Source organism: Cygnus olor, chromosome 3 (genome assembly GCF_009769625.2).
Source record: "Cygnus olor isolate bCygOlo1 chromosome 3, bCygOlo1.pri.v2, whole genome shotgun sequence".
NCBI classification, from domain to species: domain Eukaryota; kingdom Metazoa; phylum Chordata; class Aves; order Anseriformes; family Anatidae; genus Cygnus; species Cygnus olor.
The window spans coordinates 6560821-6587064 of NC_049171.1; the positions used below are offsets into that span (position 1 = coordinate 6560821).

At 41.3% G+C, this 26244-nt stretch overlaps 1 protein-coding gene and 1 long non-coding RNA gene across 2 annotated transcripts in view; one reads left to right on the forward strand and one right to left on the reverse strand.

Moving 5' to 3' along the window:
- Positions 1 to 8463: 8463 nt before the first annotated feature.
- Positions 8464 to 16039, reverse strand: LOC121068787. Its single transcript, XR_005819092.1, has 4 exons — positions 15425 to 16039; positions 12095 to 12182; positions 11264 to 11320; positions 8464 to 8620 (listed from the first exon to the last, which is right to left on the reverse strand). It is a non-coding gene; the product is annotated as an uncharacterized LOC121068787 (long non-coding RNA).
- Positions 16040 to 16297: 258 nt separating this feature from the next.
- Positions 16298 to 26244, forward strand: part of LOC121068788 (CD2 associated protein) — a 76348-nt gene continuing 66401 nt past the window's right edge. Inside the window, exon 1 of the mRNA XM_040554322.1 lies at positions 16298 to 16493. Within this exon, the coding sequence (XP_040410256.1) occupies positions 16490 to 16493 (4 nt within the window). The 5' untranslated portion in view covers positions 16298 to 16489. The remainder of the gene's footprint in view (positions 16494 to 26244) is intronic.

Sequence of the window (26244 nt, forward strand, 5' to 3'; positions counted from 1 at the left end):
GTCCCTGGGGGTGTTCAAGGAGAGGTTGGACGTGGTGCTTAGGGACATGGTTTAGTGGGTGACATTGGTGGTAGGGGGATGGTTGGACCAGATGATTTTGGAGGTCTTTTAGTCTTTTCCAACCTGAATGATTCTATGAATCTCTCCCTCTCTCTCTCTCTCTCTCTCTCTCTTTCTCTCTCGTCTCTCTCTCTCTCCCTTTCTGCCTGTTGTCTTGCCAGATGCATGCATGGTGCATACACGCGTGCATAAGGGCCTTAGTTTAACAGAGGTGGTGGAGGAGTCTCTGTTGAGATGATCTACTTGAGGGCAGGGTGAGGTGGGAATTCAGAGTGTTTCAGGAAAAAAGCTGCACCTGGAATATGACATGTTCCTTTTGGGCACGAGATCTGGGCAGTGGGATTCTTACAAAAGGCAGACATTGCCTTTATATGTGTCCTAAGGGGAACACAGCATTGTCATTATGTTACATGGACGTAGAGAATTGGCCCTGCCAAGGTTGCTTATTTCCTAAACTCTAAATAAGCCCTTGGTGAAAAATTAGATGCCTAGAGGTTTAATCCAGACAAGAGCTTATTGTGAAGTGTGTGAGTAATCCTGGGATCACATGCACCAGGTTGCCACTGAAAACATGAAACATGGAGAAGCAGGCCGCGTGCTTCTGCTGTCCCCTTCAGGGCCACGAAGCTGCTCATTTTTTAAACGTAATTTTTGCCCGGCTTGCTCTGGCATGGAGCTCTGGTAGGCAACTTTCGACTGCGCCACTGTGAACACAAGTGCCCTTCTGATGTGGTAAGTTTGCAGTGTAGGCGTGAGGCGACTGACTGCTGCGGCCTGTTGCCATATCACAATATTACTATCCCTCGGGAGGGAAACGATGTAGATTTATTACTTGCTTGAGTTCTTTGTTTTGGTTATTTTTTCCTGCCAGGTTATTTTTTAGTTCAAAATTGTTCCAAATTATGTTGAGAACAGGAGAAACTGGACTAAAACCAAGACTGGAAATGCTGCTGTGTGTGAGGGCTGTTTCTGTAGACAGCAAGGGTCAGTAATATGTTGTATTGCATAATCCTAGAGAAGTCTCTAGAAAGCAACGTGCTAACTCCTATCTTCAGATAGTCCCCAGTCAAGGACCCGTCCTGGGTTGAAGCAGCTCCACTGGCTGTAATTTTAGCAGCTGCAGGACCAGGTGCTTTGAAGAGAAGCAACCGCTTTCAAAAAGTACCAAGGCCCTGCGTAAAGACATGAGCTAGCAAACACTGTTCCTCCCCTTCAGCTGCTCTTGAAGAAGGCACAATATTCAAATATAAATATATAAAATTAAATAACTTGCAAGCTTGTGTTCTCCATCCAAGACACTCTGTCTCTCCAGGTTATTCACTTTCAGAGACAGAAGCAGGGTGTTTCTCAGAAATTAATTACCAAATTCACATCCCCTTTTGGATGGCTTGGGCAACAGCAGCATGGATGAATGCCCGGCTGATGTGGTTTTCATATTGAGCTGTCAGAGGGGAAGCAGGTACCTGACAGTTCTTGAAGCCTAATTAAGGAGCACAACTTTCTCCGTTGCCATCTGCCTGCTCCAGAGACAGCTGTGTTTCCTTCTCTTTAATGAAACAGTGCTGGAATAATAGCTTGCAAATATTTTATCTCTGGAAGCAATTATTAGTTTGTTTTAAAAGCTGAGCTAACACTGGAGACATGTTTATTCTCCAAGCAGACACCCTGTATTCAGGCTATCACATTTCTTCTTACTATTTTTAAATCGGTGTTGTGCAGTTGTGACTGTAAGCTGCTTCATCTGCTACAAAAAACACCCTAATTTGATAATGAATTAACGAAAGAGGAATTAAGGGAGAGGTTTCAAGCTCAGAATATTTGTGTTGGGAAATCACCTCGGTTCCAAATTAAATTAGAAGTGTTTGATGTTGCTAGAAAGTCCCAAAGCCACAACTGGATGTTTTTAACAGCTTTCTGTCCCCTGTGGGACAGCGATGGCAGCAGCCACAGCTGGGGCTGGGACACGCCAGGCTCCGATGGCACTTCCAGGTCCTTGCTATAGCTCTGTAAACCTCACTCAGGAAAGAGCTGTACAGATTAGGGCCAAATCTCACTTGCTTTTGTGAATGGACTCAGCAGGACTCAGTCCTCGGTTAATCACCATCCTGGGCTCTAATGACGGTGATGTGATGGCTCATTTTGGGGAAGCCACCCCTGTAGGCCACCACTGTCCACCAAATTCAAGGAAGGTTGTTCTTTTCTTTGTGAGAGCTGAGGATCGTGTGAGCTGGACATAATAAATTATTACTATTATTATTATTTTTTTTTTCCCCAGGCTGAAGGGTTTTTTCTTCCTTCCCCGGGGGAAGAATGGTGACAAGTTTCTTCTCTAGCAATTATAAATTGCAAATCATGTGTCATATCTTGTGTCTGTGGCTATCTGCACAAGAAGTAATATCAAATCTTTGCGAAGTTGCAGGATGCTGCCTTATATGCGCAATGGGTGATATTGCCTGAACTTTGTGAGGCACTATCCCGTTCCCCATCAAAAATACTGTGCTACTGCCATACTCTATGACCGCGTTAAATATGTGGGCCAGTGTGATTTTGGGTTCCTCTCTCTCATTAACATCCCCCTGCAGGTGACCCAGACTCCCAAAGGGGACTCGGGACTAGGCAGAGTAGGCTGCAGGCTAGCAGAATGTGGGATGTGTTAAAGCCACCATTGTTCTAATGTTTTTTGGCATTTTGGTGAAGAGAAGAAAGGACATCAAAAGAGAAATGGGAGTGCAGCTCCCCTCCTGTCCCTGCACCTGCCTGGAGCAGAAAGCTAGCGCAAGTAACACGGTCCTGGTTCTGTTTTCTTCCTTCACTGGAAGAGCCTCGAGATCCTATCACACAACAGAAGTATCAAACTGCTTCCAAAAGGCCATGTAATAACATAAAGTCAGTTGTTGCAATATCAAAGTCAATGAGAAGTTTTCCACTGAATTCAATGGCAGCGGGATCAAGTCTGTACAAATAAAATGGAAGATCCAACATCAAAGGCAGGCAAGGAAAGGGCACAGCAGGAGCTCCTGGGATTGCTTACTATAAAACATGCTCTCCACAATTTTTTTTTACCTTTTGCTTGTATCTCAATTTCCTTTGGACTCCAGACAATGTGCACACTTAAGTGCTAAACCCATTCCCCCTAAAATGAGTGGATGTTTTCTTAATAACTACAATGCAGATTAGAACAACTTTTTATCTCACAGGTTTTCCTCTTGAATACTATAATCAACCACTTCATGCTTAGTTGGATATAAAATTCACTCAGGCAAATTAGCTTTATTTCAAAGTGATGTGTATTCTGAACTACCTAATTTTGCTGGGAATACACCCAGGCCTCCTGGCTGCTTTGCCTCATCAATAAGGGTGAACATAACCCAGGCCTAAATGGGAAAACTGCACAGCTGCTTTAACGTGAAAATGTTGAGTGAGGTGGGTGCATAAACCATCTTGTAAAGAGAGGCTACAGTCACATACACTTCTGCCCTGTGACAAACCTATAGCACAGAACATGCACGCTAGTGACATTGTTAGGAGACAAACGTGCACAAGAAAACATTTTAAAGATCTGAAAAAAAAAAAAAAAAACACCCTTGACGATGTGAATCATTTACAGTTATCATTTTAATTAATCTCTGTCTGTTAGTTTCTGTGCCAGTCTTCTCGCAACTGCAATGTTTTCTTTGAGCACATGTGCAGCGTATGGTAACAGAGCTCTTCTAACTTGTGAAATAAAGGTCTCAAAAGGAATGGGAAGTGTGTGAGTAGGTCCTCGTGATACTGGAAGGGAGATAGGCAAATTACGTAATTTAAAGGAAGTGCTTTTGGCAGCTTTGCGACTATGATTTCTATAAATATCTGTTGTAGAAAAAACACAGGGGCACAAAAGAAACATTGTCAGTATAACAATGATATGTTCTGTCACAGGGAAATAACGTTACTAGACTTTGCAGATAAACTACACTCTGGGGCTGTTGTTTTGTGCTTTGAAGGAGGAAATTACAGCCTCTAGATCCTAGTGGGCTAAACTCCTCTGCTTTTCTAAACTATGTCTGTGGCTGGCTCCCTCTTCTTCATAAACTCCTTTGAGTTCTGTACCTGGGCTGAATTAGGACTGGTTTGTTGTACTTCTTGGAATGAAGAATTGCTGCCCCATGCCATTTCCCACTATTTGGACACAAAGTTTTGCAGGGACAGGTGTTGCTTTCACAGTGTTTAGCACAGCTTGCAGCATTTGGCTACACCCAAGTAAATACAAGGTATAAAAGTATTATCAGCTTTTCTGCAATGCTTCTGGAACGACCTAAGTGGCAGCCATAAGGTCTGGCTTTGATGATCTCTGAGGCTCAGTTTGAGCTCCAGCCCAGACACCTGGGAATATTTCCTTTCCCATCACAATAATGAATCACAGTGTTGAAGGGGATAGTAACTTATTAAAGGTGGAGAAGAAAAGAAAACAGAATAGCATGTAATAACTGGGCGTACCTTTCCCAAAGTCAAACAATAAACAAAGTCAAACAATTTAAAGTCTTCCTATCTGATTTCACCACAAGGAAACAGGGTTCCCCTTCTTCTTTAAGCCTCACGCATCAGGGTTATGGATCAGTGGCTTATGTCAGATCTAACTGGTACAAAGACCATGTGTGGGGTAAGTTTCCTCTTGAATACTTGTGCTCATTTCGTGGAAAAGGCATTTGTTTGCCTGCCTTGTGCTTACTGTATTGGCTATAACTCCTTATCAGCCTTCTCCTCCTTCTGACCTGTCTTTTCACCTTCTCACAGGTTTCCCTTTGTGCCTGGAGCTCCTTTCTCTTCGCAGACCATGGACTTTGTACTCTTCTACTCTGGTACTGCCCCTCTACTGCAGTGATCAGATCCAGTATCTGCAATATGAAGTAGGCTCCTGAAGTTAGGATATGAAAACCAGGTGATTTATAAAGTAACCAGTTAGGTGGCCAAAAACAGAGGCTACTAAGCTATATTTGTGACTGTTATAACCTCTTCGGGGAAATTACTTCAGTGGGTTTTTAAAGCAAGAGGTGTATAACCAGTCCTTCAAAACCAAATAACAACTTAAGGCATTTTACAAAGGTTATCATCATCCCCTACAAATAGGCAAGCCACACAGAACAATCCTGTGGATTAAATACCATCTCTTTGGCAAACTGATCCCTTTGAATGGTTTTATGGAGTTAATAAAATGATTTCACAATTTAAACAAAATCAAATAGTGTATGTGGAAATGAAGAAGAGGAGAGAATGTGGCGTGGGCTGACAGAGAATAAGCTCTGTTTACAAAAACACCAAACACATGACAAGAGACATAGAGGTGAAGTTCAGGAATAAGAAATGGAAGACTGTATAAGGCAGTGCTGTTGTAATTACAGAGATAAGGAAATGGAAGGAACAAGGAGCTTCTCCTGTTCTAAGACAAGAAGTTATCACATAAAAATGACATCACGGCTTGTGTTTTTCCTATCTCCCTCCCTGGAGATAGCAAACACAGCCTGGGAGTGGAAAAGAATGAGATTACTACATCTAATGCATCATCATTTCTAATGAAGCTACAGTGCTGTTATGACATGCAGCTGTGGCACTTATCCTACTACTGCTTTCTTCACGGGACTTGCAGAGCAAAACTCCAGAGCTTCCTTCAGTTACATATATATACATTCAGTGTCCGCTGTCTTTGGTAGAGGTGAAATTCAGCCCCGTGCATATTTTATGTGCCTTGTAATAATACCCACTTTTTCATTACAGAAGAGGCATTCTCTTGCCCTCCTATGACACATCTTTGGGACTGCAGCTGGACGATGTGTCACTGGGACTTCCCTTTGTTTCCTCTATGAACTACGTGCTACCGACAGATGCTGGATTGGCAGCCCCACAGAAACAGATACTCCAGGCCACCAGCCTGCACAAGTGGTGACAGTTCAAGTGTCTGGCTTCTGTATGGCACCTATCACTTTGCTGCTAGACCACAGAGGTTAATCAGCAGCTGTCAAATAGCACTGTTCAGGCATTTCTTCTGAGCTGGGGTGGTAATTCACCTGCTTCATATCATGGGAATACAGCCAAAGCTGATACAAGATTTCAGTTCTTTATTTCTTTTTTTTTCTTCCTTTTTTTTTTTAAATTTCTTTTTTCTTTTCTTTTTTTTTTTTCTTTTTGCTTTAGGGAAGAAGAGCTTCACTCCTTAACACTGGTCTGCACCTCTACCTGCCTCTTTAGGGATGCCCTTCTGACAGTCTGAAGACTGTCCTTCCTGAAAAGGAGAGGAACAGGGTGAAAGTGGGATGATGATAAACCGTTGGAGACAGCAGTTATCTAGCTCGTTCTGATCTTTACACTGCTGCCACCAATACTCAGATTTGGAAATGTTAAGGTTGCTCAGGCATCTTTGTGCTATATTGCAGTCACTCCTGAATATTTGGATTCATTTGTCAAGGATAAATGTGATAGAGAAGCCCATGAAGTATAAAGAAAAAGGTCAGCCTGTAACTATAAATAAAATAAATAATAATAATAAATAAATATATTATATATAAATAATAAATAAACCATATTTGTCATTTTGGTGGCTGCATTATATTAGTGGGTATACCAATCACATTTCTCAGATTTTTCTTCTCATTATTTATTATTTCAAACTAGTAAATTCTCACCATTGGCTTAAATGCAGGACCGGTGCAGGACCTTGCACTTCAAACTATTCACTGTCACATCAAGAAGCTTAAAATAGTATGAGAGTGGTTGGATTAGGCCAGTATTTTATTATGTTCTTTCCACTTTAAGACTTCCTCTTTAAGCAGCTGTGTCTAGGTCTTGTCTCACTTGTGGGTACATGAAGCAATCTCTAAAAACTTGAACTAAATCTAAGTCTAAATTGTCCAAAATGCAGTACTGATTTTGTTTGCACAGAAAATATTTTATTAGCAGAATAAGGCAAAAATAATACAGAGATGACGTAAGAGGAATATGTATCCATCTGCTCTAATAACGGCATTCATTTTGTCAAACTTCACTCATTTAAGTCTGAGCTGGTTGTGTGGGTTCCCTATACAACTGCCAGAGAGATGCTGGCACCTCTCCAGGACAATGTATCACTCATGTTTTAGGCACTTATTTTAGGATCCAGTGAAGCGTTTCCTATCAGTGCCTGCTTCTTCCTTACCACGGATTATCAAATGGAACCACATGAGCAGATTAGCCCCAAAGCATACAGTTAAAATCAGGTGAAATGAGCCTTTCTTTGCTGTGTATCAAAATTCAAAACAATATTCCCGTCAGGGACTGAAATGGCTGGGTACACGAAGGATAACATGCTGCACTTTTCTGAAATTTATGCATAGATATTAGCACTTTTCTGACCATTATAACAAGAGTGGATTTCATACATGGATGTTCCTGCATCCATTTGACCACCAGCTCTAATGTAACTCATGCCATGAGACAAATTTCAGCACTGATAGAAAAACATAGGGCATTTGAAACTTTTTTTCTTTCTTTTTTTTTTTCCAGAAGCACGTGTTTTCCAGAATGTTCCTTACAAACATTGCTGTAATTTCAAGCAGGAACAAGAGTAAGTTTGGGAATTCTGATTTCCTACAAGAGAGAGATCTGATTAACTGATGTCGAAAATGGCCCTCTGAGATGGGAAATTGCCTCTGGCCAATCCTACATTACCATCTGTCCTTATATCAGACCGATCCTGTTTTGTAACACCTCGCACTGAAAAAATATGGTCTTTTAGCAGATTGGTGGGGCTAAACAATACTATTGTTTTTGTGCTTGTTTGTCACACAAGGTCATGAAGAGAGATTGGGAGTTCCTGAGAACAGGAGGAGCTCTGGAACAAATTAAAACTGGAATTTCTAAAAAGGAAGGAATTTGATGGGAAGGGCCAAGACAGAAGGATTAATTAGATTCAAGAAGGTATGCTGACTTTCAAGTAGTCTGGGCTGGAAATAAAACAGACGGGGAAGTGAGAAAGAATAGAAAACATCGTGTCTGCAGCCTGTTCTCTGAGTGGGTGTTTTTGGGAGGGTGCCAGCTAAAGGATTCAATTTTTGGTAGGAAGAGTGTGAATTATCCTCAGCCCTATCTATGAGTAATTGACTCGCAAATTGGCCGATTAGTTAGTTAAATGTTTCCTTGGGGGAAAAAATAATAATAATCAGTTTTGTAAGTATATCTGGTGATACATTTTTGGTGACTGAGATATTGTGGCTTGAGAACACTCCCAATTTCTGTCACACTTCCCCTTCCGCATCTTCTGATGAGCAAGTGCAATTTCAAACAATACAACAAAAATTACTCCTTATAATTCTTTTTTAATATATATATATATATAAATATTTTTCTCTGACTGTGCACATAAAGCCTACAATTCTTCACGTTTTAATTGGGAAAAGCAGAAAAAAATCTCAGTTCATGGTCCCACTAAAATTGGAACTGAAAATCATTGTACTTGTCAAGACATAAATCCAAACTCTTTGCTTCTGCAGCTTCACTGTCTCTGAAAGCAGAATGGGGCTGTTTTTTCTCCTTTGGGCTGAAATGTTGATAACTGTTAAAACAGAAATAGAGTCAACATTTTCCACTTGCAGCAAGTGAGTGAAGCAGAAAACCCATTTTCTGTTAAAACGAATAATCCCCAATGCTTATTAGGAGGGAAGATATAAAGCAATAAGGTGCTTCTGAAGTGCTCAGTCTGTTAGGCAGAGCTTGCTGTCTCACTAGAAAACCTGATGTGCATTGTTGGCAGCAGGCACCAGTGTCCCAGGGGAGAGGATATACAAGCCTGCAGGAATGTAGATAAATATCTAAGTTCCTACTCTGCATGACAACTTAATAAATAAATAAATAAATAAATGAAACAGTGAAACCCTCCAAAGCTCTAACAAGGGAACCCCACAAAATAAATTCTTCGCAGCCACAAGTACCTCACTAAGAGAAGAGCTAACTGAAAATATTTCATATTTTTTAGATCCAGCCAGAATTCTGTTTTATATGACCATTTGTTTGGTTTTTGACCCTTTGTTTGGTATGTTTTGGCTTGTCTGGGGATGGGGAAATATGTGTCCTTTCTTGACATGGTCATTCTTTCCATGTTAATGCCCAATGGTTTTGTCAGTTGCAGTTTAGTCGATAACTTTCAGAACCAAAAAATGCAGGAAACTTTTTTTTTTTTTGTGAAATTTCTTAGCATTCTGGAAATAGTTATAGACTCTTACAAAAACATCTACTGATTATAAGAGCACATCCCAGAGTTCATTTAGTGTAATAAGGCGAGGATGTGTAATTGTCAGGGGAAGTGGTATTTTAGTGTAGAATTTTCTAAACAGCGTGTGTTTGGCCAGTTTGGGTCCTTTCACAGCTGTCCCTTAGGAATGCTATTTATAAACTGAAAAGAGGCTGAAGAGCACTCACAAAAAGGCTTGTCACTTTCACGAAAATTAATGATAATCTTACATTGTTTGGTGATGAAGAGAGAAGAGGCACTGAGTTAAGCTTAAACACGAAGCAATAGACAATTATGTTTGCACTCCTTTGTCCTGACCTCTCTGTCACAGATTGTGATATTGATGAAAATGCACTACTCATTGCATTGTCAGCTTAGAAAAATCAATACGGAACATATAAACGTACAGATAATTCCACATCCCTTTCTCCAAAAGGCTCCCTGGAGTCCTCTATAGCAGATCACTATAGAGAATATTGTTTTCATGTCCTGGAGCTTGCAGGGTGGAGCTTTTCTGCACTTCCATAAAAAACAAAACAAAAATAAAACAACAACAAGAGAACGAGACAATCGTATTGAAAATAGTTCCCCTAATACAAGTAACACGTGCAGAGTTTCTGCACCTGATCAGTCTTGTTGGTGATAGGCTGGTTTGATTTGTAATTGTTAAAATTATAATTGAACACAGTTTAATTGCAAGTTCAACTTGCTCTGAAGACTGAACAAATCACTGCCTTAAAAGTTTCCTGCTGGGTTTGCAAGCTGAACTGGCTGAGTAAAAACCTCAGAAAGCACCAGAAGTAGCACAAGAGCAAGAGGGACAGGAGCAGAAGTTTCGTGTCAAGGAGCGACACTTGCCATTTACAGTGGCAGCGAGCTGTTCAACCCAGCTGCTCTTGGCACCATGCTTATAGCACAAAGGGGTCATGTACATATCACTGTATTTGTATTTGAATACATGAACACTTCTGTTGACATTCTGTGTCTTATCTGTGGCACAGAAATGTACTTTAATATATTATGCATGATATTTAATAATAATATTAATAATATTTAAAAATGTGTGAATTACAGTGATATAAGTCTTCATTATGATGTTTCAAATGGTTCAATAAAACTTACTACCTCTTGAGCACACTTTCTTCATATCACTGCAATTAGAACTAAATTGCTACTACCAATGGAGTGAAAGAATTACATCTGTAATACTCTATGTTTTGTGTGAGGCATTCTCTGCAGAGAAAAGGCTTCTTTATCCCTCTCTCGGAGCTCATGTGAGAACTGCCACAATAACAAGCAGTTTTTCAGCTACTTTTATTTTGGTAAGACAAAATGGCTGAAGGCCACAGCTGTTGATTTATTCAAATGCCTAAGGAAACCATTAGCCCGTTGAACCCTGAAGATGAGATTTCTTTGTGCTAGATGTTAATATAAGGAAATTGCAAGCAGTGCCTGCCAAAGGAACTTAATACAAATGCAAAATGCCAAATGTACCTGAAAGGGAAGGAGGGAAGTGGCTGCTTATTAGAGGAAAAAAAAAAAAGTGAAAAGCACAGCTTCCCCCCCGCCCCCCCCCCCCCCCCCCCCCGACTTTTTAAGTACAGTGTGATGCACTACAACCAAACTGCGGAGATGAAAACTCCCCTGTATTTAAATCAAAAAGAATGTCTTTGAAACTACGTGAATGGTTATACACGTGGTTACACTGTTTATGACTATGTGTCCATGTGTAATGGTTTTTATCAGGATGACTGGAGACGGAGCCTCTCCAGAAACTCCCTGCTGTTTGCAGCTTTGTATTAATTGGTTGCAATTGCCCAATGTACATGAATCAAAACCTCCAAAGAGATATGGAAGAAAAATGTAGCTACCATCAGGGTATCTAGTCTTTCAGTTTACTGTTATAATGGCCTTGTGGCAGAAACATGATTAATTGTTGCCCATACTTAGCCTGAATTTCAAGTATACCTTTGCCCTAATTCTCTTCCTTCAAGATTTCACAGTTACAAGTACTTTACTTCATACCTGTTAAACAAAAGTGACATTTCTTAATTCAGAATTTTAAAAGTATTTAGTACCTGAACGAGCTGTCATCTACAATAAATCAGTTTGTAGGAAGCATTTTTGCACCAACAAATTGAGGCCACAAAACTGAAACTTGTCCACGCTTCCTGCCTTGTGCTTAGCCCAGCAAAGTGGAGCAAGGCATAGGAATATTTGCCATGAAGCAAATGAATAACACAGTTAAAAACAGTACTTATGAGTCAAGACTAGAACTGATTATAGAGAAGAGAATGGGATTGACTCACAACGTTAATGATAATGGAGGAAATAGGTTAAAAAAAGTTAAATTTCAAACTGAGGACAGAAGAGTTTGTTTACACCTTCTGATGTTCCTCAGCCTTTTCCAGCCAAGAATTTGACCAATAACCAACAAATCATTTTTGTGGTATTGCCACAACAACTTCCACTTAAAGACAATTAGAATTAGGATAATCTTCCAGTGGTCATGTTATTTCCTCCAGTTTGGTTGGTTGCTTGTTCAGTGTGTGATGATGTGGTGGCAGATAGCTCACAAAGCCATTTTCAGTTATTTTCCAGACAAGTTCCTGAGTTCTCATAGATCATCAGTGATCCACATGGTTTGAAAAATACAGTTCTACTGAATAATTACCTTGATTGTGGGGGAAATGCCACCCAAAATTCCTTAATATCACCAGCTATTTGCAGTAACACAGTATTTTTCTCCTCCCTTAGCAATGTTCCACACAAGATAGACCATGACTAGTTGCTCTTTACCTGGATCGAGGGAGCTGTGCCATAGCTGCAAAGGTTCCTGCCTTTCTAGGGACTGTGCGTAACTGTTAAATTCCACATAAGGGAGTATCTGTTAGGGGGGTAAGAAGAAAAGAAAGAGAAAGTTGGCTTTGCTTCTTTAATGAAAAAAGAGAAACACACACACGCAAAGGTAAATGAAATAATAGAATTAATAGGCTTAAATGTTACTGTGCAACCTTAATTTTTCCCCTCTTTGAAAATAGAAATTGTTACAGTTTTTATGTACAAAGCAAATGCTCTGTCTTTCTCTTTTCTTTTCTTTTCTTTTCTTTTCTTTTCTTTTCTTTTCTTTTCTTTTCTTTTCTTTTCTTTTCTTTTCTTTTCTTTTCTTTTCTTTTCTTTTCTTTTCTTCTTTTCTTTTTTTTTTTCTTTTTTTTTTCCTTCCTTTCCTTTCCTTTCCTTTCCTTGCCGCTCCTTTCCTTTCCTTTCCTTTCCCTTCCCATTCCTTTCCGCTCCTTTCCTTTCCCTTCCTTTCCTTTCCTTTCCTTTCCTTTCCTTTCCTTTCTTTCTCTTTCTTTCTCTCGTTCTCTCTCTTTCTTCTCTCGTTCTCTCTCTCGTTCTTTTCTTTCTTTCTTTCTTTCAAAACAGGCAGATTGAACAGGCAGATTCAATCTCTAATGAGTGTGAAAAGAAGGAAAAATACTGTGTGCATGCTGAATGAATATTTTCCCACAATTTGTATTTTTGGAAATGAAATGCATCTGCTTCTTCTTCAAACCAGCAGAGGGAGTTTTCTCATCTAAATAATTTTTTAACTTCTGAAACAGAAAACTGCCTTTTTTTTTTTTTTTTTGTAATGTTATCTTACCTCATAAAAACTGTTACAGAAGATGAAAGTTGAAATTTTACAGTCAAGACTGTTTAACTCCTTAGTGCTACAGGCTGTGTGCTCCCATGCAATTTTTATGGGTATAGTTATGCAAGAAGTTGTCGTCATGAAAAATGCAATGGTGTTAAAAGCATAAAAAATTGACCAATCTGGACTGTTTGGGAACAAACTATTTGGTTAAAGGGGAGTGCACAACTATTGCAGTACATGTGCTATTCAGGTGGGCATAGGACATTAACTTTATATCAACTGACATGATTTTGTTCACAAACAAACAAACAAACAAAAAAAACAGTTCCTATAATTCCTTGCCCTTTAGGGAGAAGTTTTGAAAGTTCCAAGTTCAGGTTTCTTAATCTGGAAGCAATGGAGTAATTTTAGGATTCCGACAGTGTCAAAAAATATTTCAAGTGAAACGTTCACTGTAGCACTAGGAAGAGAGCCTATCATTATATATTCCTAGTTTTTTTTTTTTTTTTTTTTTTTTTTTTAAGGGAAAAACTAAACATTTCTAGTGATGACAGACTGTATCATTCTTATTTTGTTTCATAAGTTTACATAACAACCTCTATGCAATGATCTCTCTTGTAAAATAAAATTATGGTAGTTACTATGTATGTAACTAAATATTTTCTTGATCTGTGAATGTCACAACAATTCCTCTTTCAAATTCAAGCAATATATTCTGATATTCCACTAAACGCAACCACAAAGAATTTAAAATGCTGTTCCTTCATTTGTTTCAAAAGTTTTGTTGAACAAATTCCACCTAGGAAGAAAATAAAGTTATTTTGGGGAACCTTATTGCATTGGAAAATAATCTGAAACAAATATGTTTTTATGTATATTGAATTCCCCAGAGTCAGAATACCGGGGCTCTACATTCTTCTTGAACTGAAAGAAACAACTGAATAAAAAGGAAGAACTAGCTCTACGTCTATCAATTTAACACCAAGACTGTATTTTCAAAGGACAGCATAAATACCAATCATTCCATAATATCCAGTGAAAATGGCTAGTTATATGCTTTCAGCCTTTATAAAAGTGGAAAGTGAGGAAAAAAAAGCAGTGTAGGTGAATTAGAAGGTAATTATTGGTAAATAAGTATTGCTTAACGGTTGAGCTGTGATAGGAGTTACTAGCCTAGCACAGATGTATTTTCCTTATATGTACTATAATTGCCAACTCATATAGGAACACTAAATATAGGCCCCTGATGCTGTTTTAAGTTACACATGAGCAAATTCTTGTGTTTTTGCAAAACTAGCAACAATAAAGTCTTGACAAACTCAACGAAGCATGACCAGACACAACTGTTCAGCACCACGTAACTCAGGACTACTGCCACAGCGAAGTGCTGGCTGTATGTAGACACTGCTAAAACAGAAAACTGCACTGGGTTGCAGATGATGGACTGGGCAGAAAAGGAGACTTTTGAGCTCAGCAAACACAGCGGCTCCTTCAGCAGCCATCCCTTTTCCTTCTCAGTGCTACTGGAAAGGAGACGAGTCTAGAAACAGAGGGCTGGCTGGATGCTGGTGCACTATGGTCAGAGTAGCTGGGCACTGAATAAATTTCAGTTTTGCAATCAAGCAGCTAAAAAGCTTTAAGCCAGCCCTGGCCACAGTAATCAAGACATGGACACATAAATAAAGAGAACTTCAGAAAGCCAGCATCCTGCTTGTCCACAGAGCACGAACTGAAAACCAGTGCTTTCGCCTCACAGCATGTCCTAGGCTGAAGTGAGAAGGGCAAAGGTGGCATTATGTCAGCGAGAGTATTCAGGGCTGATCCAAAGGGAAAAGTGACCCTTAAATTAATTGGAAAGAGCTTCCAGAAAGAAGGGTACACAGAGCTTCTTCAACTCTCTGAAATAGTGTATATAATGAATATTTTATTTATCACCTCTTGTACAGTCACACTGAGCCTTGAGGCGGGTCTCAAAAAGTTAAAGTTTGCTATATGGGATCAAATTTACAATTCATCTCGTCCTTTATCCTTCGTTAGCATGTGATTCTTCAGAAGTGGAAAAAAACAAACAAAACGAAACAAACAACAACCTAAAGAGAAGACAGATGAGGATAATTCACCCCCATGAATTTTCTAAATTTTTGTTGGAAGTGATGTCAGACTCTAAGGATGACATTTCCTCCCTGTCCCAATTCTCCTCTTGCTATTACTATCAGAAATCTACAGGGGAAAGGAGAGTTGTATTTTTATTGGAAAACAGATTCCCCTTTTAAAGGGAGCATGATGCATCCATGTATCAGACTTAAACACTGTACCTGCGTGATGGAAAATCTCACAATCACTTGTACATTTCCATTTCTGCTGTTGGAAGAAATGGAAGCACAGTCTGCATCAAAACACAGTGAAGGAAATAAAACATCCCACTATGATACGGTACAGGCTTGTTTACACCCGTATACTTCACATCGTGCTTCAGTACTCATCTGACTCACTTTCTGTTTGTATTCCATGAGGAAGATGCTAAACAAGGGCTGACTCCTGGAAATACTTGGCATTCTTTTTAGGCTAATTTTGGCACCAGCTTGGGTCCAAGGGCTCTTGAGCCATTCACACAAGGATGTCTGTGGCAGGGAAGATGGAGAATATCCATTTCGGAGAGCCCTGCTGCGTTCTACTCCCTGATTTTCACCAAAACCACACCGTGTTTACTTGTCCTTTTGGCCTTGGGGTCACTGGTTTTTCTTTAAATCGGCTCAGCTCTAAGTAGTTGTTTTCACCCTTCCTGCGCTTCCCACACAAAAAAAAAACCTAAACAGTGGCAGCCTGATGCCGCTTTGAATACTTCTTTCTAGAAATACATCTTCTTCCCTCCCTTCTACAAATACATCTTACTAAAAACAAACCACCCTAAACCACTCGAAACCAATGCCCAAACCCACACACACTGCAAACTAAGAAAGGGGACTTTCACCCCCAAAAAGTGAGGAGCAGCCTGGGATGGGAGCGGGCTGTACCCCCAGGGGGCCTGGAGGAAAGACCTCAACCCTACGACCCCACAGCCTGCCCCTCGCTGTGTGTGGGGGTTGCCCAAAACCGCTGTTTTTTGGGGTAAGAACTGAGGGTGGTGGGGGAGGTGGGGGGCAGCCCCTGTGGAGGGGACAGCGGCGGTGACGTCACCCTGCCTGGCAACAGCGGGGAGGGCGGCGGTGACGTCATCCTGCCCGGCAACCGCAGCACGGCGCGGGGAGGAGTTCTCGCGAGATTTGGCGCCCCCCCCCCTCCCTCCCGTCGAGGGTGGGAGGGGAGGTGGGGGGGGGGCGGTGCCGCCGGTGGCGGAGCTCGCCTGAGGCGGGCGGCGGGGAACCGGGGGGGGGGGCGAAGGCGGCGACGGGACGGGACGGGACGGGACGGGACCGATCCGCCCCCCCCGGCCCCGCAGCAGCCCCACAGCGCCCTCAGCGGCCCGCATGGAGCCGCCGTGCCCGGTTTGAGCGAGTACGGCGGGACCAGCAGCCGCCGAGCCCCGCCGGGCGGGCGGGCGGGCGGGCGGGCGCAGCATGGGTGAGCGCGGCGGGGGAGGGGGGGGACATGCACCGGGTGCCTGCTCCCTGCCTCGCTTTGTCTGGGGAGGCGTTGGGATTTCCCCCCCCCCAAAAAAAAAAGGGGAGAGGAGCTCGCTGGGGGTCGGTGAGGTGGAAACGGAGCTCGGCTCCGTGTTGGGGTGGGGGAATGCCCGCGGAGAGGTGGGTTTGTGTGGGGCTGGGTCGGCGGCAGGTGGGAGAACGAGCGGCTTTTGGGCTGGGGGGGCTCTGAGGGGGTCCGGGGGTTCCGTGAGGGGAGCGGGGGGTCCTGGAGGGGCCCTGAGGGGACCTTGAGGAGAATGGGGGCGTCGTGAGGCGTCTTGGGGGGGGCCCTGAGGGGAGTCTGGGGTCCTGGGGGAGCCCTGAGGGGAGCAGGGACGGCCCTAGGGGAGCAGGGGGTCCTGAAGGGATCCTGAGGGGAACGGGAGGGGCCTTTGAGGGGAGTGAGGGGCCCTGAGGGGAGCCTGGGGTCCTGTAGGGTCTCTGAGGGGAACGGGGAGGTCCTGAGGGGACCTTGAGGGGAAGGGGGGGACCCTGGGGAGTTCATGAGGGAAATGGGGGTTTCCTGAGGTTTATGGGGGGCTGTGGAGCTGCAGAGCCCTGCGTTGCCACCGGCTGCTCGGTGGAGGAAGCAAGCGAAGAGTAAAAGTGGCTCTGGTCAAATCCAGCCCCTCCGAGGTGGTAGGGTTTTGTTGTTTTTTTCCCCCTAGCTAGGTTTCAACTTCACCCATTTTTCCACCAAGGTGTTCATTTAAAAAAAAAAAAAAAAAAAAAAAAAGGTGCAGCTGCTTGAGATGTATGTATTTTTGTAATGTGCCAGCTCAGGTTTGTGCTGGAAACAATCAGTTGCGCTCAGCTGAACCCGTAACTTAGGAGTGTTTGCACAGGGACAAATGAAGGGGTGATTTAAATGCTGCTCATCAGACTCCCATATTTTTATTCCAACACCCCCCAGTTGCCATTGTCCATCTTCTCTGTCTCGGTGGTTACCCTCACTTGTATGACATTAATTGCTCATTGCACTGCCCTGTATGATTTTAGCCACTGAATGTACTTGGGGGGGGGGGGTGTGTGCACAGTGGTAGCTTGCTTGTTCTGTGCCAGAGGCGTGTGTGTATGTCTGCTGCTGTGTGTGAAAGTCTGCCACATTGACAAGCACGGTTTAAGCTTTTTAAGTGGATGTAAACTTGTTTTTGTGTAGCTTTTCTTCCTCCTCCTTATGCATAAAAAGAGGGGAAGAAGTGCATGGCGTGCAAATCAAGTGTATGGTTAGTGAAGTGATATGCGCTCCTCCTGACCTGTGTTTCTTGGGATTATAAGGAAGTGATTTCATTTATTTTTTAATGCAAAGTAATCTTGTATTCAAAGCATGCTTAAAACGAGGTCTGAAAATATAAAATGAGATTGGTATTGCAGGCTCTGACGTAAACAGAGCTTTAATAAATCACTTTTTGATGGTTCAGAATAGGTGGAAATTACTATTTTGTACTTTCTGAGCTGCATTGTCATACTTGCAAGAAGTGTTTACATTGGTCATTGTGGTGGCCAGTGGTGGCACTGCCTATAATGTAAAGATTTGTATGCTAATTAAACGTTTTGAGCCCTGTGTAATGTTGAAATGTGAAATACCTGGGGGTTTCCATAGAGTAGGTCTGAATTATTAAAAGTATTAGTGTGCAGTTAGGAATATTGTCCAAGACTTTTAATAAAGGTCTTGGTCTGGTTTCCAGGCTATGATCACTTTATAACCTTGTTTGATGTAGTTTTTTTCTTTACTCTTCCTTAAGTATGTCTTCTTTCTCTGTCTTTTCTGATTACAGTAGTGAGCATGTTATTACTGCTCCATAGGTGGCTGAATTGAGTGGGTCCATAAACTGTGTCAAGTATTGTTACTGAGTGGGTTGTTATAACCATAACAATTTGTGTGTCTGTGCAATTACGTTAGAAGTGCTTCTGCCAGAACGCTGGCAAATGTCTGCAAATGATTATAGCAGGATCCCAGAGCCTTTTAAATAGGGTTTTCTGTCAAGGTCTCATCCTTTATTCAAATTTTCAAGCCATACGTTCTTCCAACTGAAAAGTGGGGAAGAATATACGGTAAAACGTCTCTAAAAATAAGAGTGAAAAAGACCCAACTTTAGTTGGCACTACACTAGCTATATTTAACGATGGCTTTGCGTTTATTCTGAGAAGCCATTATTTAATTACTTTATTACTGACGTCATGGTAGAGCTGGCTCTTGATAAGAGATTGCTTGTCTTTTATGCCAGCCTCTGAAGGAGGTTTTGTATGTCAGGGATGGCTTGGAGGAAATTGTGGAGGTACTTGACAAATGCATGGATTTCTAAGATTCATGGGGAAGTACCAGAGGGGCAATATGATTCGGGGGGGAACCAAAAGTGGAAGGACAGAAATACCAAGTGCCTCGGAACAGGGACTTTTATGTTCTTATAATGTTGGAAATGAATGTTGCAGGAGCATGTGAACAATGGTGAGGAGGAGGAAGTTATCGGTGGTGACAAACACAGACCGTGTAAAGTCACTGATGATGCCCTGTTATGTGATTACGCTGTCATTATAATTCTTTGCCTTCTGTACTGCATTAATCATGGGGATTCGATGTGTGGTTCTACAAATAGATGGAAAGTAGATGAATCTAAGGGAAAAACACATTCAGATGTTTTGGGGAAAGATCTTTTTATTGATTGAATCGTCTGTTTGCTACCCGGGATTGATAACCATTTAGAGGGAGGTAGAGTTGCATTATGACATCTTTCCTGTTTATTTCTATAGGAAAATTGCCTGCTATGCAGCTAATTATCATTGAGAAACGATATGATTGTATAACTTGGGTGTTATCAAGGAGATTGAGCTGAATTTGCAGTGTACGAATAATTTTCGTGTCTCTTCACAACTAAGAATGAAATATTGTAGCAGCAGTTGATACACTACCACAGTGATACATTGAAATTTCATGGACCCTTGCTACATGCAATTTTACCCTTTTTTTCCTTCACTTCATTTGCAAAAACCAGTGCTGACAGATTTGTGGTTCCCAAGAGTTAATGTATCTGAATTTGGTATGTTTCATCTTTGGAAAAAATTGTGTAATACTTAGGCTGGACACGCTTCTTCACTGCTAACAGAATGAGTACAAATATAAAACAGTTTCTGTAGACCAAATATATTTATAATTTCATTGAGCATTAAACTTGCATGAAGTCTTTTGCTTTCTTCACCTTCCTGTTGCAACAAAAAAAAATCTAGAAGTCTTTTTTTTTTTTAAGTAGACTGAATGCTTTTAATGTATTGTCACAGGGACAGTGAGAGGTTGAATATTCACTAGTAGCATTACAAGAATTAATGAAACATTACTACAACGCTTGTTCTTGTAACTGATCAAGAAAAAAGAATACGAGTCCTTCAGCGAGTATTTTTACCGAGAAATATGTCAGATGCAGTGTGCAGTTGAACTTTATTTACAGTAAGCTACTGAAGAATAAAATGACTTAATGAGAAGTCCAAGATATTGCTAAATGAAGCAGCTCGTCTGCGTTAGGGTTGTTGCTGCACATAATGTTGACAGGCTGGCTGGCAATGTTGAGCAAAGTGCTTTCTTATTGTTTTTTGTATTCTAGACAAAGCTATAGGGGAAAATGAGGGAAAGTTGACCTTTGGAAGAGCAGTGCCTAAGCTACTACAGCCCTGTGGCTGGAAGGAGTTGGTGGATACTGGGTTTGGGTCAAGGTGGAGGAGAAATCCTGTGAAAGCATGCTGAAGGCTGTCAGCTTGGTTCATGCTTGCTTCCCTCTATCCCCAAAAGAAAGAAAATGAAAGAGCTGATGCACTGTCCGTGGTAGGTTTATGAAAAGGATATGTAAAGCAGGTCAGCCATGGGAATCGTCTCTATTTTCTCTCATCACCCATTGCCGGGCAATTAGTAATTTATGGAATTTCTCAGAGGTGTTTGAGAGCAATCGGTAACTTTGGGACTTTTTGAAAGGTGTTTGGAGTTTGACTGAATCTTTTAATCGATAGTGACAGACCATCAGGGACTTGTACAAGTGGGGCTGGGAGGAATGCGGCTCGTGCCCTCCACAGCTTCCTGTGGCAGTGAGAGCATTTAACATGAATGGGGTGTGTGTGTGAGGGAATGCTTCCTGTCTGTGTGCATTTTCCCTCCCCTCTCCCCTAAAGCTGCTTGCTCAGCCTGAAGTCTCTGTATTTCTTAGAAATTGCAGATTTTTTGCTTGCTGACCTCCTTGTAGTTCTCACCTTGCAGGTTTGGTTTTGATCCCCTGTAGCTGTTTGTCTTTCAGACTGAGAAATCTTCGTGTGTTTACTTTCCTCGTGTGTGAGCCATTCCACATGCTGGTAATCTTTGAGTGTTTTTTAATTTTTATTTTTAAGTTTTGATGCCACTTTAATCTTGTTGTGAATAGTTGTTCGAGATGTTTTGTTCAAGACTAACTCCACACAGGGATGTAATTATATTTGCTGCCTCGGTTTTCTTTTGTTTTCCCAGCAGTTCTTAGTGTTTTGTTTCAGTTAGATAGCATCTTGCCTTTGAAGCCTCTTCACCTTTGCTGACCTCCTTCGCTCTGTGGTCTCCCTGCTTTAGCTTTTTAGTGTCTTTTGGTTGCATGCACACACCAAAATACGTGGTTGGGTATGCCGTGCTGTCTGGGGCTAAGCTGGGTGATTGCCCCAGTCCGTCCCTGTCTGGCCGTTGGTGCTGAGCTCGTCTGTCAGTTCTATTTCCGCAGATACGCTATCGCATGTGACTGCTTGCACAGTAGTTCCCTAACCCAGTTTCATAAAAGTGACTTATTAGGAAAGAAGAGCAGTAGAAGTGCCTAAAGTGACTCAGGTCAACTTGACAGAAGTAGGTATGATGATCAAATGATTTTTTTTTTTTTTTGCTAGTGGTTCTGGTGTGTAGCTATTTTTAGCAGAAAGCTGGTGGCTGAGAGTGGCTGACCTGTAGCTAAGAGAGGGTGTCTGATCCATGTTTGCAACCTGGACACTTAAAACACTGCCTGAGCTGTCTCTGTTCCTTTTTAAAAGATTTGAAATAGCCTCCTGCAGTGTAGTTAAATTATGTTCAGCTTTTTCTTTCCTGTCGGTAAGCATTGTTTTTTCTCTTCTACTCCAAGTTGTCAGATCGTGAGTGATCTAAAAAGTTCCACACGCTCCACGAAGGTTAACTTTGTGCCTTTGCAGTCTCCCTAGACATGCAGTGATGAGAAATAGCTCTATGCAGCTTTGTCCCTGTGATGGTGTGAGCTTAAACCTGCTCCTGCATTGCCCTCAGCTTCTTGTCACAAGGATTTTTAGCAGGGCTGAAGTACTAAAACTATCTGTTCGGTCACCTACTTTCTAGAATGATTGCTTGCTATGTTAAATAAAAGTGTACCATGATTTCGAAGCCAGCCTTGTTTTGAGCAGGATGTTTCACCTAGGTGACCTCCATAGGTTCCTGTCAGCCTAATTTTTTCTGTGATTCTTGGCATAAACTTTAATTTATTTGAATAATATTGTGATGCCAGCACAAATATTTACTTTCTCTGACTAATAGCAACAACTATTTTGGGCTTGGATTCAGTTTTATTGCTCCTGCCATATGCAGAATTGATTTCATATAAAGTCAATACGAAATGTTGCTTTTTCAGGAAACCTGAACGACTAAAACAAAGGATTATAGACGTTTTTGAGCAGCATATCTGCATTTCCTGAAATAGGGCGTGCTACTGCCAGAGTCCTAAATCAGACTGAAGGAAGCGTCACAGTATGTGTCTTCCAAATGAGTTCAATCTTTCCACTTCTGGATGATATACACTGAAGTGAATATCATGCAAGGTCACCTAGAATATTAAGTTAACTTTTCTTAAAGGAACGTCTATTACATATAAAGCAATCAAGGTATAACAAGCTGTTAGTCAGGATTGCTTTCATTGCAATAACTTTGAGTCTAATATTAATTTTGAAATATTAAAAACCTCTGCAACCTGATATTTGAAAAATGATATATTATTTTTTTTCTGTTGTTGCTAAAAATCTTTGGCTTGAGAATGTTCAAAACCAAAATAAGGCATTTTGCTGTCATTTAATCAGTTTGGACAGCACTGACTTCTGATGTTACAGGAGAAGCTTGCAGCTGGAGCTCTGAGTGGAGGACGAAGCAGGGATCTGTATGCTCACATGTCTTAGTACAGAATAGCTTTGTGAACGTAGAACTTTAGAGTTTAAATTTGACATTACTGTTTAAGAAATTCAGAATCAATTTTATCACCTTTGTTGGTTCAACCAGGTAAAGTATTATTTTAAGTTATTTGAATAGCTTAAGCTCATGCTGTTTTCTGAATAGGACTGAAATCACCATGAGTGTGATACTGTCTGATAGCAGAGAAATATGCAAATGGCTTTGGAATGAAGCAGCACTGAGCACTCTCTTTATTCTTTTTGTTGCTGCTTCTGCAGCAGCCACATCTCAGCGACTGTAAATAGATTTTTTTTTTCTGGACTGGAATTATTATTTTTTTATTTTAAATTAAGAAAACAGTTTTTCCAGAGTTCCTGGAAATTTGCCTGACTTACCATCTAAAGAAAACTCTAAGTCATCAATTTTTACCTTTTGGAGAAAATTATTAAGTTGTCAGCCTTAGTCACATGTTTTTGACTGTATATGAAGCTTGAGCGTTTTAAGCTGGTGCAGAAATTAAGTCTCACCCATCACTTAGCTCTGGCCAGTGATTGTTGTCCTCTTTCCTTGTTTGTACAAGCTGAATCATCTGAAACTTCCCTGTCTTCCTGAAATAGCTTTCAGCCAGGCTGGCTCTGCAGGAATTGAGAGGAAGCTCATGGCTGCAAAAATACGGGATGGAAGCAAGAGGAAGGTGAGGTTGCTACTTAAAGTAGTGTCAGTTGGGGTGCATTTAGAGCATTAGCTGAAATAAAGCCTGGTGGAAAGGATTCTTACAACTTTAGTTCAGTTGGGTTTATTGGAAATGTATTGGTATACCTTAATTTAGCCCATTTTTCTTTTTCCTAAGCTGCATTGTTTCTGCTTTTTTTTTTTTTTTTCAGGAAAAATGCAAAAATAGAACAATGAGCAAACTTGTCAGAATGGTTTGAGTCATTCCCATGCAATGTGTTTTTGGGAACGGGGAGAGAAAAGTCTTCATCTTTGCTGCTCTGAGAAATGAAACCGCTAGTTTCATAAAGCTTTCACTCTTGGTAAAGGCCAATCACATCATTTAACTCTGAAGTTGTATCTCTAATTGGGAAAGGCTTTGTTGTAGGGCTGACTGGCATGTAATCTGACTTGCTCTGAAAGTCATCCTGTGGGTACAGTTTCGCTCTGTGCCTTGTTGGAGATAACTTCAGGCTGCTGCCACAAAGGGCCGAAGCTTTGCGGTTACTCTCCCTGTCTTGCTTTGGCTCTGGAGGTTATGAGGCCGTGGTGAGAGCTGATAAGCTGCCTGATGTGGGGGAAACTGCTCTGCCTGGTTTACCGTCCTGCCGGCAGGCCGAATGGCCTTGCTCCGACTGAGCAGTCGTGACCTCCTGTGTGAGAGAGGGGGTGGGAATGCATTTCAGGGGCCAGGGAAGGGAAAGAATCTCACCTTGTACAGTTTAGCCTGTGGTTACTTTGCACTTGATTCAAGCTGAAACTTTAAATTTCTCCTCAGAGTCTATCTTAATCACTCCCTGTAACGTCCATGATCCAGCAGACTGATTATTTCATAGCATTCTTGTACTTGATTTTTAGAAGGCTGTTTTAAAACTTCTTGTCGTCTTCCTCCATCCATGTTAGCCATTTTTAAGCTATGCCTGTGTCTTTATCGACTTTATGATGGCTTTAAAGGGAAAATACTTCATAAACAGTTGGACCTCATTGTTGAGGTGTTTTTTGTGTTTCTGTGGGTTTGGTTTTTGTTGTCCTCAGTAGTCTGTCTGTATTGAGAAGCAGCCTGAGTACGGTTTGTGACAGTATACCTCTGTCCTTTTGTATTTTGAATCTCCTCAGCTGGGCCGAACTCCCATTATTTAAACTTTTTATGAACTCCCATTGTTTGAACATCCCCATTATTTGAATGCTTTTTTGGAAGTTGGCTTATTTAGTGCTGTCATAAATGGATAAATGTAATATTAACTTGAGTAAGCCCACCTAAGACTTAAAACGTGTGCAAACAGCAGTATAATTTATCTTACCATCCAAATGTTTCTATCAGTGAAGCTATTAACTACTAGAACACGTTGCCAAGGGAAGTGCTGGATCCATCATTTCTAGATATGGTAATTCCCTGCCTGATGACTTTATCAATGTATTCTTTAATCTTCTCTTCTGGCAGATTTTAGTGATCATGTGTCCGTGGGATGATCTAGTAGAAGAAACTGGCCAGAGTTGAATCCAACTGGAAGAGAACCAGCTGGCTGGTTTGGTAGCAAATTAAGCCGGCACACCCTCCAACAGCGTGAGACCAGTGCAAGGGGAGAGTCAGCGGTGTGAGAAGTAGGGACAGAAAACATGCAGGGTCACTCCTTCATCATCAAATATCGTTGGTCTAGTTGTAAGAAACTATGCTCTCTGAAAAATGACTAAAGCAACTGTTCCTGAAAAGCAGACCCCCATGTGTTTGGTCTTGCAAGTGGTTAATTCTCTTGTTCAGGGATTTTAAAGTGAAGCTTCACAAATTTAGCTGTATTTACAAGTTGCCTGGGAGCGTCTGCAGTTTCAGATAATCATTGGGAGAGTGGGACACAGGTTCTTCTTTGGGAACTTCAGTGTCCCAAGTGAATTAGAGCTTTTCTGAAGTGAGGTAAAATGAGATCCTGTTTGGAAATAGGGGCAGTAGAAATACTGAAGGGAGTAAGGAGACATTAGGAGGAAGATGAGTGTGTTAATCCCATACTGTCATAGGTATGGTAGATAAGGAGACAGCAGATCTTCTCCAAAAGTGCTTGCGAACAGCAGAAAAAAGTATTTTTATGAAGCATAAATTATTATAAACGATGTTCTCTTGCTCTCAGAAAGCAAATACAGTGCTTTATATGCTTGAGCCAAATTACACGTGGTTCTGAAAATACACTGCCTCCTTCAGCACAGAGAAGGAGAGTCTGTGAAGTGGAAAGATCTTGCAATCTTAATACTGTATTTTTATGAAATAAAATCACGAAATACATGGATGTAATGTAAATGGCTTGTATGTATTAGAAGAAAACATATCTTAGTAGATAACTAGTAGCAGAAAGACTCTGGCTTGATGAATAGCAGGTGAAGAAAATCTATTTATAAAACACAAAACGTGCTGTCAGAGTAAGACCGTGTGCCATGCCCATGTAGCAAGAAGCCCGTACTGATTTCCTACCAAGGCTGAGTTGTGTCTTGCTGTATTGCAGTTCTGTGTAGTAGCTGAAGTGGTAAATCCTGACCTAATTAAAAAAAAAAAAAAAGCAGCTGAAGTTATATTGTTCATTCTCTCCATGTGTATTATTATTATTATTTATTGTCTGTGTGTGTAATTGGGTCACCAGGGTTGTGCTCGGTGGTTATGAAATACACGGGGACAGACTAAAGGGATTTCCTGTGGTTTTTGGAATCGGAACTGCTTCTTCAAGAGAATGTGGTGAGAAGAGTGGAGATGATGGTAAGCTTTCTATGAACTTGTGTTCAGTTCTCTCCTGTCTGCAGTGAGCACTATCCTGAGCCCCAGACGGTTTTTCATAAC